This window comes from Lygodium microphyllum, chromosome 16 (assembly GCF_053477565.2).
Source record: "Lygodium microphyllum isolate KBCC chromosome 16, Lygodium_microphyllum_v1.1.10, whole genome shotgun sequence".
Taxonomy (NCBI): domain Eukaryota; kingdom Viridiplantae; phylum Streptophyta; class Polypodiopsida; order Schizaeales; family Lygodiaceae; genus Lygodium; species Lygodium microphyllum.
In genome coordinates this window covers 107706064-107720140 of record NC_141150.1, presented here as the reverse complement: position 1 = coordinate 107720140, position 14077 = coordinate 107706064, and the positions used below count along the sequence as shown (strand labels likewise).

General features: G+C 39.9%; 1 protein-coding gene across 4 annotated transcripts in view; it reads left to right on the top strand.

The window, feature by feature from the left end:
- LOC148023214 (haloacid dehalogenase-like hydrolase family protein) overlaps positions 1-14077 on the top strand; it is a 65995-nt gene that overhangs the window by 27871 nt on the left and 24047 nt on the right. For 2 of the 4 annotated variants that reach the window (XM_087696217.1, XM_087696220.1), the window contains exons 9-20: positions 2297-2384; positions 4057-4135; positions 6501-6588; positions 7747-7822; positions 7936-8046; positions 8192-8287; positions 8444-8566; positions 8672-8869; positions 9286-9390; positions 10066-10130; positions 11194-11287; positions 12635-12792. In XM_087696217.1, the coding sequence (XP_087552343.1) occupies positions 2297-2384; positions 4057-4135; positions 6501-6588; positions 7747-7822; positions 7936-8046; positions 8192-8287; positions 8444-8566; positions 8672-8869; positions 9286-9390; positions 10066-10130; positions 11194-11287; positions 12635-12792 (1281 nt within the window). The remainder of the gene's footprint in view (positions 1-2296; positions 2385-4056; positions 4136-6500; positions 6589-7746; positions 7823-7935; positions 8047-8191; positions 8288-8443; positions 8567-8671; positions 8870-9285; positions 9391-10065; positions 10131-11193; positions 11288-12634; positions 12793-14077) is intronic. The other 2 variants (XM_087696219.1, XM_087696218.1) reach the window with 2 other exon arrangements.

Here is a 14077-nt window from a genome sequence, read left to right as displayed (position 1 = left end):
AAATGGATGCAGATAGCTCTTTTTATATTAAAGGAAGGCTTGGAATAGCACAAGCCAAGTGTACAACCACATGTCACCAATTGACATAAGTGGAGGGACACTTGGAAGCTTGAATGACAATTTTCCCTGATACTTGTCTTTTAAATTCCAAAAAATAGAAAATTCTATTAATAACACCTCTGAGAAAATCTCCCCAAGGTAAATACAAAGTACAAAAAACCCTATAAAGAGTAGCTAAGTACATCACAAAAACAATGGATGTGTGAACAACCAAGCTGGTGGGCTATAATACCAGACCATCTAAGGGACTATATGAAAAAGGTGCACGAGTCCCAGGTGCGCAAGAAGGCATCTCTCCTCCTCATCCTCTCAGAGCTACCCTACATCCTCTCCCATCTCTTGTGGAGAGTTTGGATGATCTCTGTCCAATTCCTCCAAAAAGTCTCTACAATGGAGACATCTTGAAGGTCTATAGCATGGTTGCATGGTCCAATGTATCAAGCAATAATACTATCACTCAGCTCCTGTCTATGATGGTGCCTCAAGTCCACTATGCTTGCAGTAATCTGAAGTGGGGATCTTATTCAGATGCTGCCCAACAATGAGAAAAGAGTGGCTCCCCTGAAAATCCTCACATCCACATGCAGGACCTCTATCTGTGATCCAAACTAATGCCCCCCAAGCTGTAGCCATGGTCTCTGCTATGCTGTGACAAACCATCTTGAGGGCTCTCCCCCATACCTCTTGGGCTCTAAGACAGTCCCGTAGACAATGCGTCTATGTCTCCTCTAGCTCACTACATCTCGCACATGCCATTGGATCCCTGCCATATCCAGACCATGTATCAACTGTCAAGCTCCTATGAGCTATACCATTGAAAAGGGATATCTTCCTAGGCCTTGAGCTGTCATCTAGCCTCCTTCAAAAGTCAGATAGGAAATGATCTAGGATGCCCACACATTTTAGATTAGCAAAAACTAATGTAAAAGTTTACTCTCTTTTTCCTTATATATCATAAGGGAAACTATCCAGTCCAACGGCCCCTAAGGGTATGGAAGAGGTTGGTCAAAATCTCACACGACATCAAGCTGATGCAAAATACTCAGTCTATATGTACATGCTAGCAAGCTGTCCAAGTGTTGCAAGTAGTAAGGACTATTTTCAAGGGGTCCCCACAAAGATGCATTTGAGAAAGGGGCCAATTCAAGCCAACAAAGTGCCAACAGCAGAGCAACCATGTGCCATGAACTAGAAAAATGGGAAAACTTTGAGGGGGTAGTTGTTCCATGGCAATGCTAGGAGCCTGTTAAGACTGCATCAGATATTCTATTGCTATGCCAATTCTGATGTTATAAAAGCAACACAGGCAACAAGTAGAGGCTCAATGGATAGGGGAAATTCATTAAATGGAGAAAGAGCAGGCACACCTAGGACCCTACATGAAATCATTCCCAACACAACGACTTTGTAATACTATGGACATAATCCTTAAAAAATTGGTCCATAGAACTAGATAGTGACAGAGACACAGATGTATGACAGAAGCACTTTCTAGGATACTTGGAAAACTTTTCTCGGTGCTGTAATGTCTGCATGAACGCTTCACATCCGATTATTCAAATAGGCCAAGGAACTACAGTGCCAATGATCTCATGTGTCGAAGGACAGCCATTGGCATCTGCCTCGGTGATTCATGATCCTATCAATCCTATGTATTTTAGGGTCTCTTGGCTCCAAGAAGCCCTGTTTGCTACACAACTTCCCTCAGAGAAAAAGTACTTTTGGAGTTGTTACATTCCAACTGTTTGGCATTTCATGAATATTCTCTTGAAGCATTGACTGCAAGATCTCTACTTTGCATGAGCTCGATAGGTTGCCAAGAAAATTGATTGGTCTCCTATGCAAAAGAGGTGAATAAGATATTTACTCAGAAGAGGAGGCATGCTTTGAGAGTCCCCATGTCTTGAACTGCCCAAACTCATCCCAAAATTGAACAATGCAATAGACTAATCAGTTTCGGTAATTGCTCATAGTTTGCATAGTCACACAAGGTCATTCTAATGCTTTCTTCCGGTATTGACAAGTATGCATAGTCACACAAGGTCATTCTAATGCTTTCTTCCGGTATTGACAAGTATGTTGTTCATGATATTGTTTTGCTTGAACTGATGCATTTTTGTCCATGAGTAGTGAGTGTGAAACACAGTCTAGTATGCATGGTTAATCAAAAGTATATGTTTCATAGTTAACATGATTCTATTGAAACTCAAGTCTCATATTGAAATGCTGACTACAGAATGACAATTCCTCGCCGAAAAATTTTGAAGTATGGAAGCCTTCTTGTTGCATTATCTAGCTCTTATATTGCCCTTACACATTGGAAGGTATGTCGAGACTTGTTTAATGCCATTTGTAGCTGAATTACCATTAAGTTATGCCAAAAATATGTAAGCTTTAATGCTCGAAATTCTCTCTCCACACTGCAGAGTAGGGCTCCTAGATTGTTTGACTGTTTTGCAATATAACACTGCTAGCCACCCGTCACTTCGTGCTTTCTTGAACCAGAATTAGCTTTCTTCAAGGGACTTGAATGGTCTACATAGTTGTAGTTCTGTTGTCTTTGAAGCAAGATATAAATAATCAACTTGTAAGTACTGCGTTTGGGGGTGAGCTTCAGCCAGGAGTGGAGGTAGAAGTTTACTCACCTGTGTAAAAGAGGGGGCAAAGGATCAGCAAGAGCCAAGAGGTATTATCCTAGGAGGAGCAATGAGTGAGAGCCTAGTTGTAGGGTAGTCACCCTACTGTTGCTCATGGATAGTGGAGTTCTGTAGTATGATACGGAGAGGCTGGATACTCATGGAAAAGATGGAACAAAACTTTTAGTCCTCAGTTTGCCAGTCTTGTCGCTAGACTACATTTCCAAGTAGAGTTTTGGAGAACTAGAGATGGAGCTACTGAGATGTGGCTGATGTCTTATGTAAGCTGCCCAAACAATGTAGCTTTACAATATAACTGATTGCTTATTTCTGTAGCTAAACCTTTAGAGAAAATGGAAAGGTTGAGAACACTTGAGGCTGAATATGACAATTATTTACAAATGGATCGCAGCCATAGACACATAAAAGAGATGGATATAAGTTAAGGGTGGAAGATGGGAAAGCCTCCCTGGAAGGAATGTGTTTCTTCTCAACCCAAGTCCCTTAGGGCTGAGCTTAGCTACAATCAATCCAAGAGTGAGAACTGTTTCTCACTCTCACAAAACCTTGCAAAAGATGTATCTTGTGCACATGCATCACATGCATATATTTATTATGCACCTAAAACAACTGCTTTCTTTAGAAATTGAAGGTAGGAAAAGAGGGAAAATCAGCCTTTCTTTATGATCATCCAATGAAAGCTGTGATCATTGATTTGTCATTGACTCATTGAAGAACTCACATGTTGTAAACCTTGTAAAGTGGGAGAGCAAAACAAAATGCTCACTCTCAAAATTATCAAGCCAGGTTGCTCTTGACAATTTTGTACTCTCATACCTAGGTTCCATATATTATTCATTCTCTAGGTGATTGGATCTGTAGTTTTAATGACTCACTGGACTCTTTTCCACATTCTGTAGATGGCAAAGCTTGGAACTTAGATGTAAGAAGATGCAAGATAAACTGATAAAGCATTTAATTGATAAACAAGCAACCCTTCCCCCTTTCCAATGTTGCTGTATTTTCTCAAGACATTTTAACTTGCAAAAGTATGCATGTTTACTTCCTTAGTTTTAGAACTGATTTGTCTTGGCTAAAAGCTTCGTGTCGCATGTATATAATCTCTGATTGTTTACCAGAGTCTAAACATTGAATCTGTTCTCTGTGTGCATTAAAAATGTTTCTTCTATTATTTGAAGCCATTCGAATATGCCACTCATAGGCCTCTTAACTGAATCTTCATTTATTTCCCTAACATTTGTTAATTGAGTTTACATACGTAGTCCTAATAGTTTGTGTGTGAATGAGGCACGTGTGTATTGAATCTGGCTAAAGCTCACAAAGTATTAGATGCTTGCAGGCAATGTCATATGTGTCTCCAAGGGCTCTGATAAATGCACTTGTTGGGCTGATTCAGCCGCCAATAGCAAGTGGTACTGGTACATACAGTGCCTTCTCAAGTTCTAAAAATTTTGGTTATGGAGAAGTTGATCTTTTCTGTTGTAGATGTGATTCATTTTAAGATTTAAAAGCTGGAAGTTAGCCTAGATTTAAATGTTTGCAAGTCACTCCTCATCAAGGTGTGTTAATTAGGTAAGCCTTTCTGCCAAAGCTTCCTCATGCCCCATGGATTGATACAGTGCAAACGGAATCATAGAGAGCTCAATCTCCAGGGGAACTGCACACTACTTACCATAGACTAATTTGAAAGGGGCGTGTCCTGTGGCTTGCTGAAGGTAGTGTTACAAGCCCAAATAGCTGCATATAGTTTCTTGTCCCAGTCATGCTTGCTTTGCAAAACAGTTCTATACAAAATACCCACTAAGAGCTTGTGTGTACTTTCCTCTTGACCATTGGCTTGTGGCTTACAAATGTTGGCTAAATTACATCAGTAGGATGCAAAAACAGTAAAAAATACAGTTGACATGGCAATGGGAACTGCAGGCTGAAAGTGCAAAGGTTCCATACAAAACACATCTCAGAAATCAGAAACAATGGCGATACCTTGTGAAAATGTGAGTCAAAGCAGGAACTTTCGAACACAAGACAGAAAAATGAAGAGCAAGATGAAGACAATGAAGAAAACTTGCACTGATATTGAAGGCTGATACAACGAAATTTCTTGACATGTCACAATGTGTTACTACAACGAGGGTAGGAATGAGAAGGCTGAGGATGCCAGAGTGTGATTGACTGATGTGAAGTTTCCCAGCTGACAAGCTGTCCTAAGGTAGGCCTGTAATATAGAAGTGACATGACAATGCCTGGGGCCCAAATAATATAGGCGGGCCCAAAAGAAAAAAAATGACCAAAAAGTGGACAAAGTGGACCAATATGACCTAAGTGACCATGATTGGATAGTGCTCTTTATGTCCCTTGCTAACTTAGGGGAGGAGGAGATGGCCATGACCTCTAGCACCTGTTACTGCCACAAGTGTGGTTGGTGCATCACATGTACTGCAAATTGTAGGACGGTCCTTGTTGCTATTAGGTTGTAGTACGTGAACCAAGGTTTAACAACTGATCATTGTCATTGGTAAGCATTTTAACATGCCTATGAAGTGTCTCTGATGTCTTGAGTTTGAATGGCTATCCTAGGTTTCGGTTGAAGGCCTTGAAGTATGAGATCTTTCCTCAGGTGGAGCCTGTTAAATTGATGACGGTTGCTTCGTCCAAGGCCAGTGTCATCATAATACAGGAAAAATACCTGGCAGAAACCTTAAGCTCTGCAGAGAGCCTGGCTGGCAAGCAGTGTGCACTCTTTGAAAGATTCAGGGTAGCATAAAGAAGTAGGTTTTTGATGAATCCTAACCTTTGATTTTTGGACATAGATGCATTTGTCATCATTGATGGTTTCTAGTCCTTTTGACTGCAGTTGAAACAGAAATTTATCTATTACATGAGAAAAGAGAACGTTTGAGATGATAGAACTAGGTCGAGGTTGGAACAGATCCACCATCTTTGTGCATATCAATGAAATAGTCCAATTGGTAAGTATAAAATTTGGATGGTTGAGCCATCTGGATTCCTCCCAAAATCAAGCAATGGCGAGTTGATTTGGAGCTGCCTATTTGGTTGAGGAAGGTCAAGGAGCAACTTCCCTTTTCTACCTCATTTCTCCTTCTAACAAAGAGCAACATATGTTTCAATTGGAGCTGCTTTAGCCATGTCAAGATAGTATCATTTTCCATATGCATTGATCCCATTCTCGAGGCAATGTTCATGACATGATATGTAAACAAGAGTCATGTATTTGATCAAAGGAGTTGACTCCTTGCAATGCAAGAGGGTGAGCCATAGAAGGTGACAAAGTATGAGGACACCAATGAACAATAGCTCAATATGAACTATGTTGTTTTAAGTAAATCTTGGTAGTTATGTCACTTTTAAAGGTCATAGTAATTTGGCCTTTTGCCTATCAACAGCTTACAAAATAGTTTAAGTGCAACACAATCACATATTTTTCTGCAATTTGCAAGTCTTCTGCACCTGGCTTTTTCTGTAGATTGGGGCTTTACTTAGTTCCTAGATTTGCATGAGATTTATGGACTTTTAGGTTGTTGTCAGTTGACAGCTTGGGATTGCTCAATAAGTTTCATGTGTAGAATTTAAAACTTTATATATTCTAAAGACATTGTGATTTGTTGCATTGGTGCATTGTTATATTTGACTATAATCCAAGAGATGTGGCACCTATTGAAAGGCAAACGTACATCTAATGTCATATGCTAATGGCCATTAAGAAACATGATAGGTAAGTACTTTTGAGGTGGTTGTACCCTTTATTAAGACTCACATGTTCAGTCTTTTCTTCTCTTATTTTTGCTATAGAAATGAATGATACGAATCGGGTTGCAACATTCATGAATTACATCAATGACTTGGAGACACGGTATGCAACTATATGGATGTTGGTTCACATGGCATTGAAGTTGCAGATTTGATGTGACGTAGAACTTGGCTAGGTGGTATTCATCATGAAAAACTGATGCTAAATTAAAATTGCTTGATTGACAAATGCACCTCTCTTCCTCAATGGTCCTCTCTTTTCTTTTTGCAAGGTTGCTGCATTCTATGATATCAGATGTACAAGAGTCCAGCATGCAAAAGCCATTTGCATAGCAAAAAGGAGAACCAAAAATCTAGTTTCTATCCCTTTTTGCTAGAACTTCTCCTCAAGCAACTTCAGGTTTCTGCCGAGTCATTTTAGCTTCCATTGCAGTTCTTGTGGTGAACACAGCCACGAGAAAGTAATGCTAGGGTAACATATGAAGATACAGTCTAACCTCCCCCTCCACATTAGAGAAGTATGCTTCATTGTTTTACTTCTCAAAAGTGTGGAAGTTCATGACCTTAATTTTTGCTAGGTGAACCGGTATATTGGGGAATCAAATTCAAGGTATCCTGGTAGAGCATGGATCCTTGCCTCAGACACTATATAACCACCTCTCAATACCGTCTAACCACCTCTCAACACTATTAATCACATTTGAATCTGATTTACTCAATGATCACAATGACTCATACCAGGTGAGAACCCAGGAAATGACCTCCAAGAAACAAGCTTCTTACACACTATCAAAGGATTTTCTGAAATCAATCCAAGAATGATGAGAGCTTTTCTTTCTGTTGATAAGCTTCTTCAATGACTCATGAGAGCTTTGAGAGAGAGTATATGATTTGAGGCAAAGCATCTCACTATCAATTCATACTATGGCTTGTACATCCCCCTCTCTCAGTGAGTGAATTGAATGTTCTTCAAAGACGGGGCAAAACAGTCAAAAAAAGGGGTGAATTTAGATTTTTCAAGAGACATGATGGTACTGGTTTTCAACAAGAAGGAAAAGCTAGCACACTCCGCACATTGCTCTTGGAGCTCATTAACAGTTGGTATAACTCGTCCTGCCAGTTGGGTGAGATGAGTTAGGGAGGGAGGGAAATTCGAGGTGGATTAGGTCTAAATTCAAGATATAAAACTAGTCTCTTGTAAGATGGTGCTGTTACCATTTCTTTACCTACAAAAATATTTATTGTGCTTGTTTACTTGTAGAGGAGGAGGACAGCAAATTCCTGAATTCCAGCCAAGATTGGAATGGCTTAATACAACTCCTCTCAGATTACGGAAGGTTTTTCAATTTCTGAACTATTGGCAATCTCATGCATTTGCTTCATCAAGAACACTAATGTTAAACATGAAGTAATGCTTTGCCTGTCTGGTGGATCTTGTGTAAACTTGCAGGACTTGGTTGGGAAGGTGGTGGTGCTAGACTTCTGGACATACTGCTGCATAAATTGCATGCACATTTTGCCAGACCTGGATTATCTCGAAAAGAAGTACAAGGATCAGCCAGTAGGATAACAATTTGTTGACAGTTACCTTTCCTAAGTCATTGTTTCAGACAACCATTAAATTCAAGAGTATCATGATAATCTTTCTGTGCAGCAATATTCATGTGATTTGTCACAAGGATCTAACACATGGAGACCCAATGCAGCTTGCAGTCATTGGAGTTCATTCTGCAAAGTTTGACAATGAGAAGGATCTTGGTGCTATCCGTAATGCAGTGCTTAGATACAACATCACACATCCGGTACATATGTAGTTTCTATCTACTTCATGCTTTTCTGTAAGACAGCAAGCAGGCAGATGTCCTACTGCCTTCCCCTAACCACACAAAATGATTTGTCATCATCTGTCATTGTTCTTCTGTAATGGTGACCAAATCAATCTTGATCTCTAATGCCAGGTTGTGAATGATGGGGATATGGTGATGTGGAGGCAGCTTGGTGTAAATTCGTGGCCAACCCTTGTAGTTGTAAGCCCTCGAGGAAAAATTCTTGCTATGCTTTCAGGGGAGGGTCATCGAAAGGTGTGCACATTGTTTTCAATTCTCAATTTTTGATTTTTGGAGCATCTCATGTTACTCAGAAAGAGCTCAACAAGTTGACTTGTGATCTCATGTCATTTTTTGCAGGATCTAGCTGATATTGTAGAGGCTGCTCTTCAATATTATGGGAAAAAGAACCTTTTAGATGGTCGCTCTCTACCTCAACTATTAGAGAAGGACAAGGATACAAGACTGGTTTCTTCACCTTTGAAATTTCCAGGGAAGCTTGCTACTGACCCTGCAAATCAACGTCTCTTTATATCAGACAGCAACCATCACAGAATTGTGGGTTCATGAATACTTTTTCTAGATTGTGCTATTTCTTTTAAAGTGACTGAGAGTGCAGATTGTTGTTGGAGTATTTCTCAAACTTTTTAGAGAAACCATCTTGATTAAGGGGCCACAGGATGAGCTTTTTTAACGGTCAGTTATGTAAAGTTCCTTTGTTCAAGAAAAGAAAATTCTATCATTAACACCTTGGTGAAAGAACCTGAGGTAAATATGAAGTAAAAGGAACTCTGTAAAGAGCACAATGGTTGTGTGAACAACTGGTCCAGTGGGCTATAATCACAAATCATCTGAGCGGCAGTAAGATCAATGAGAAGAATGTATTGAACTTTCATGTTCATCTTTTAGGGATTCTTTTGTTATATAAAGCTTACGATCCACTGCTTTTTGAGTTGGAATTCATATGAATGTAGGTGGTAACTGACCTTGAAGGAAAATTTATTCAACAAATTGGAGGTCTGGGTGGTGAAGGACTTCGGGATGGAAGCTTTGAAGATGCAGCTTTTAATAGACCACAAGTAAGATTTTTGAAAGTAAAATTTTCTGTGTTTTGTTGTTTGCAGTTAACATCATAAACTAATGAAGTACTTTTTCATGACAATTTCCAGTCGTTGATGTATGTTGTTTCATTTCTTTGACAAGTGTATTGTTGAAATTATCATTTTAGTCACTGTTGTCATCTTCTCACATTTGCATTGCACTGCAATGTTCCTCTTTATTAAAAAACGAAACATAGTAGTCAGATGACCCACTTGAAGTTTATGTCATCGTTGAAACCCATCCATGTACTATATGACAAGCTCATCCAATTATAAAGTTGTGGTACATCTTGATCACTGCCCTTGAAATATTTAAGTTTGAGTACCTATGAACAGTGTGAAACAGATGTCTCATGCGTGTATGTGTAACTCCGCAAGTCTTACAAAGCTTTTTTGTAAAGCTCGCAAGAAAACTTTGTCTGTTTTTCCTGCCTGGCACTCAAATGTACATCAGGTAGAAAGGAAGATGCTAATCTTAGATCATGTCGAATTTGGTTTTCAACTAAGCTGAACTGCTTAAAAGCTTCAATCAAGAGAGAATAGTGTTGGAACAAGAGTATCAAAACGTTGACTTGAATTTTTACTCTGTAGATCATAATCTGCAGTAATATATACAACCTTTGCCAACCAGCTTGTTTTATGTATGTTTTACAGGGAGTTGCATATAATCCAACCCAAAATGTTCTTTATGTTGCAGACACTGAGAACCATGCATTGAGGTTGGCTCTATTCATTTGGTTGGTGACCTGTAAATGGTGCTTTATTTCTAAAGTTAGCTTGCATTTCAATGGAAGAAAGGTAGCCAGAAAGTTTTCACAACACAGATGGGTTGGGGAAGGGACTAGATGTGACGAAGTGGGAGGCAGTGACAGGACACAGTAGACACCTTGGCTGGCCTTCTTGTCTGGAAAATAAATAATTATTCATGTCTGTCTAGGGCTACAAGTGACTCTGCAAATGCAATCAAACATCTTTGAGGATGGCATAAGATCTTCGGGTATTGACATGCAGAGAAGCTCTGAAATGTTATTTGAAGAGAAGCAAGGGTGGAAAAGTTCAATCTATATAGTGTGTTTCTTATTAAGGTGCTGTAATACATTGCTGATCAGATGCTCAGAAAATAGTTAGGGATTAAGAAGTTCCTGTTTCCATTCAGTGTCCAACACTTCAGTTTTGGGACTCCCAAGAGATCTTATATTGCGTCTTTGGGTGGAAGTGTGAACTTTTAAATGTGTTTTTTTACAGATGCAATTTTCTGTGTTTTGGTAAATGCTAGTCTTCTGAATGCATCAGTCTCTATATTGCCATCCTGATACCTTTAATTCGTTGGACATTCTTTCAAACTTGTCACGTGTTTGAAACAAAGTATAGAATGGTTCTAGGTTAATCAAATTATGAGGAGAAAATTTATATACTCAATCCTACCAATCACAAATGAGGCAGAAATTTCTCAGAAATCAATGTTGCAGTTTTTGTTGTTATCCTACAACTAGAAGTGGGCTGATGGAACTTTCTTACCCCTCTGATGACTAGTTTTATTTTCATATCTGGTGCATGGGGAGCATATCATTCATACAACCAGAAACTTGCATTCAGAGGATTCTTTGAAACAGTATCATCAAATATTTTTCTGATACCTATGGATGTTAGATGGCAGAAAGTAGGTTTCATGTAAGCAGTTTGATCTGAAAAATAATGAGGATTGTGTTTAGCTGTATGGTAAATTATTTCTCTAGGGAAGGATGCCAGGATTGGAACTTACAATCAGCCATCATGATTCAGGGAGATTAATTTTGTCAGTGAGTCCGTACGCACACTTGCAGGGAATGGCACAAAAGGAGCTGACTACAAAGGTGGCAAGAAAGGAACAGCACAGGTGAATATCCAAAATACAGTCACTATTGGTTTTCTGTTGATGTATACCATGGTAGCATTATATTATCGTTTCAAACAAGATCCATTTTCAAAAATTGAAGGTTTCTACTGTGGATGGTGCACTTCATAGTTGCTGGCTAGAGTTGTGATCTACATCATGACAAAATGGTATCAAAATGAGTGAGGTGAGACCATTGATTGCCTTGGAGCTCCAAGTAGTGACTGTGCAATCCCTGGTCTAACTTTTCTGCAAGTACACAGAAAATGCGATGATTGCTGGCTGTCATTGTAATCCCTTTGAAGTCCACAGAGGCTTATAAATGTACCTGAGCAGAATGTCAGATTCTACCTTCGTGCATGCCAACAACTATAAACTATCTTGAAAGTGTTGGAGAAAAATCCAAACTTTTCGTTCTTGACAAGGTTTGTAATTGTATCAGAGGATCTCTGCTTCTTAGGCCTGAAGCTACGCCCTTGTGTTTAAAAGAAAGTCACTCATAGGCTGAAGGGATGGGATTTTAATAAGGCTCTGCTCTTGACCTGTGGCCACTGATGTGGCTGAAGTGATTTGAATCTCTTGATGAGAATCTGTGCTTGAACTGTGGCACTGTGCACTTATATTCCTTTGGGTGGCTTGATAGGGGTGTGTTATCCCTAAAAGTCTACTAGGGTTTGGGGGAAAGAAGGGAGTAGACACTGAAGGAGGTGGAGGGGGGAATGGTAGCAGACACAGGAGTAGGAGCCTGGAGCTCAGGTGAAGGAAACATTGTACGCCCTGAGCAGGTGGGAGGCTGACAAGGGGAGGTGTGGGAGGTCAGATGAAAGGGTGGAGGAGGAGTTACTTTTGTTGGGGGGCATGTGTGCAAAACAATACATGGACAAGATAGGCGTGAGCAAGGGATGGGATAAGGAAGGTGGTTGGTAGGTGAAGGGGTGGTGGTGGACTACACAGCAGCTTGGGCACTAGAGGAAATGGTGTTGCATTCTTGTCAGAGAGGGATGTGCAAGCTGCCAGCTTATTCACTGGGGAGGAGGTGGAGGAGGACACTTGAGGCAGAGAAGAGGATGGTAGATTGGCAAGCAGTCAGAGGCAGTATGAATGGTTCAGGAGCCGTCGATTGCAACAGCTTTATTGGTTGTAAAATCATCACATATCCTGATCTACTAGCCAAATGGACGAAATACAAATGGAACCTTAAGCTGTCATATGATGAATTTTAGTGGCTGTAATTGTTCCAATCCCTGCTATTATGAATTGTGATTAGCATTGTTAGCGATGAATACAACTTTTTATCATAATTGTGAACAGAACAAACATGTGGAATTCTTTTAAATGTATATCTTGCAGGTTCTGAATTCTCCATGGGATGTCTGTTGTGAACCTAGTTCCGGCATTTTATATATTGCCATGGCAGGCCAGCATCAAATTTGGCAGCATACTTTGGCAGATGGAGTGACAAAGGTCTTCAGTGGTGATGGCTATGAACGCAATTTGAATGGGAAAAGGTACTAAATTTCTCTCGGATGTATTAAATACAGAGAAAGTACTTGCTTTAACTACTTGTACGATTCCTTTATAAGGTATAGTTTGTAATTTTATCTTTGATTCGAAGATATTTTTTGTTGATATTGGTGTGGTGGTGCAAGGAAATAAAGGAGAAGAAGTCAATCCCCCTCGGCAAAGAGCTAGGGTGATGTGATTTTTATTTTCTCCACAAAAGGAACAATCCTATTTATAAAGTCCTTCAGACAAATTATCTCAAGGCAAAGTACAAAATTAGCCCTGCAAGGGACTTCCAAAAAATAACAAATTGATGACAAAAAGGAAGTCTATTACAAGGCCTGAATGGTTAACTAATCAAGAGGTCTATCATGCAAAACCGTGTGGGGTTGATAGTGAAAGAAAGTGCCAACCTCCTAGATCTTGATAGAAACATTTCTCCTCCACTTCATAGTCTTTGAGCCACCCTGTAGCCTCTTCCACTTCCTAGGTAGAGTGTGGACAATCCTGTCAGGGACTTCCGTATCATGAAAAGAATTTCGTTAGCCACCATTACTCTCCCTTCTTGAGAGAGTTTTGCCTTCCACATAATAGCCTCACTGAGGTACAAAGTGGAAACCCAATGAAAAGCTCAAGCCAAAACCCCAGAACCCACAAGACTAGTATCAATTTATGAGGTCATCTAAAGCTATTAGAATTCTCACAAGTCTTTAAAGTTAACCTTATCACCATCCAAATAGATTGCCAGATTTTCTGCAAAGTCCACATGTATGAGCTCACCATGGTTAGAGATGGGCAAGTTGATCCTTCTAAGACCTCTTTGTTTATCTCTCAAGAAAGAGCTCATAGCCTCTACCATGAAGAGAAAGAGAAAAGGAGCTAGTGGAAAACTTGGTCTAATTTGTCTTTGCATGTTGAATGCCTGTTTTGGCATCACTGACATTACTCTGCCGAAAAACTGATCCTCAGCATCATTCCGTTTGTGAAATCCAAGTCAACTCTGTGGTTGACGTTTTCTAAGTCGAGGAACAACACCACAAGGTCTTCCCTCTTCAATCTGGCTAAGGCTGTAGCCTTCCAAAAGCTAAGATACTGTCCATGATTCGGTGCTCCAACAGCTACAGTGTTTGATCTTCAACCTGAGACTGCTACTGATTCAACTAGAAGGATTGAGGAGGCTGCCTTGGAGTCCCCTACTGAATCAGCCAAGGCCCCCAAACACCTAGGAGAACAGAAAGCCTGAGAAAAGTGAGCCAAGAAAAATGGTTGCGGGTAGGTACTGCAGAGGAA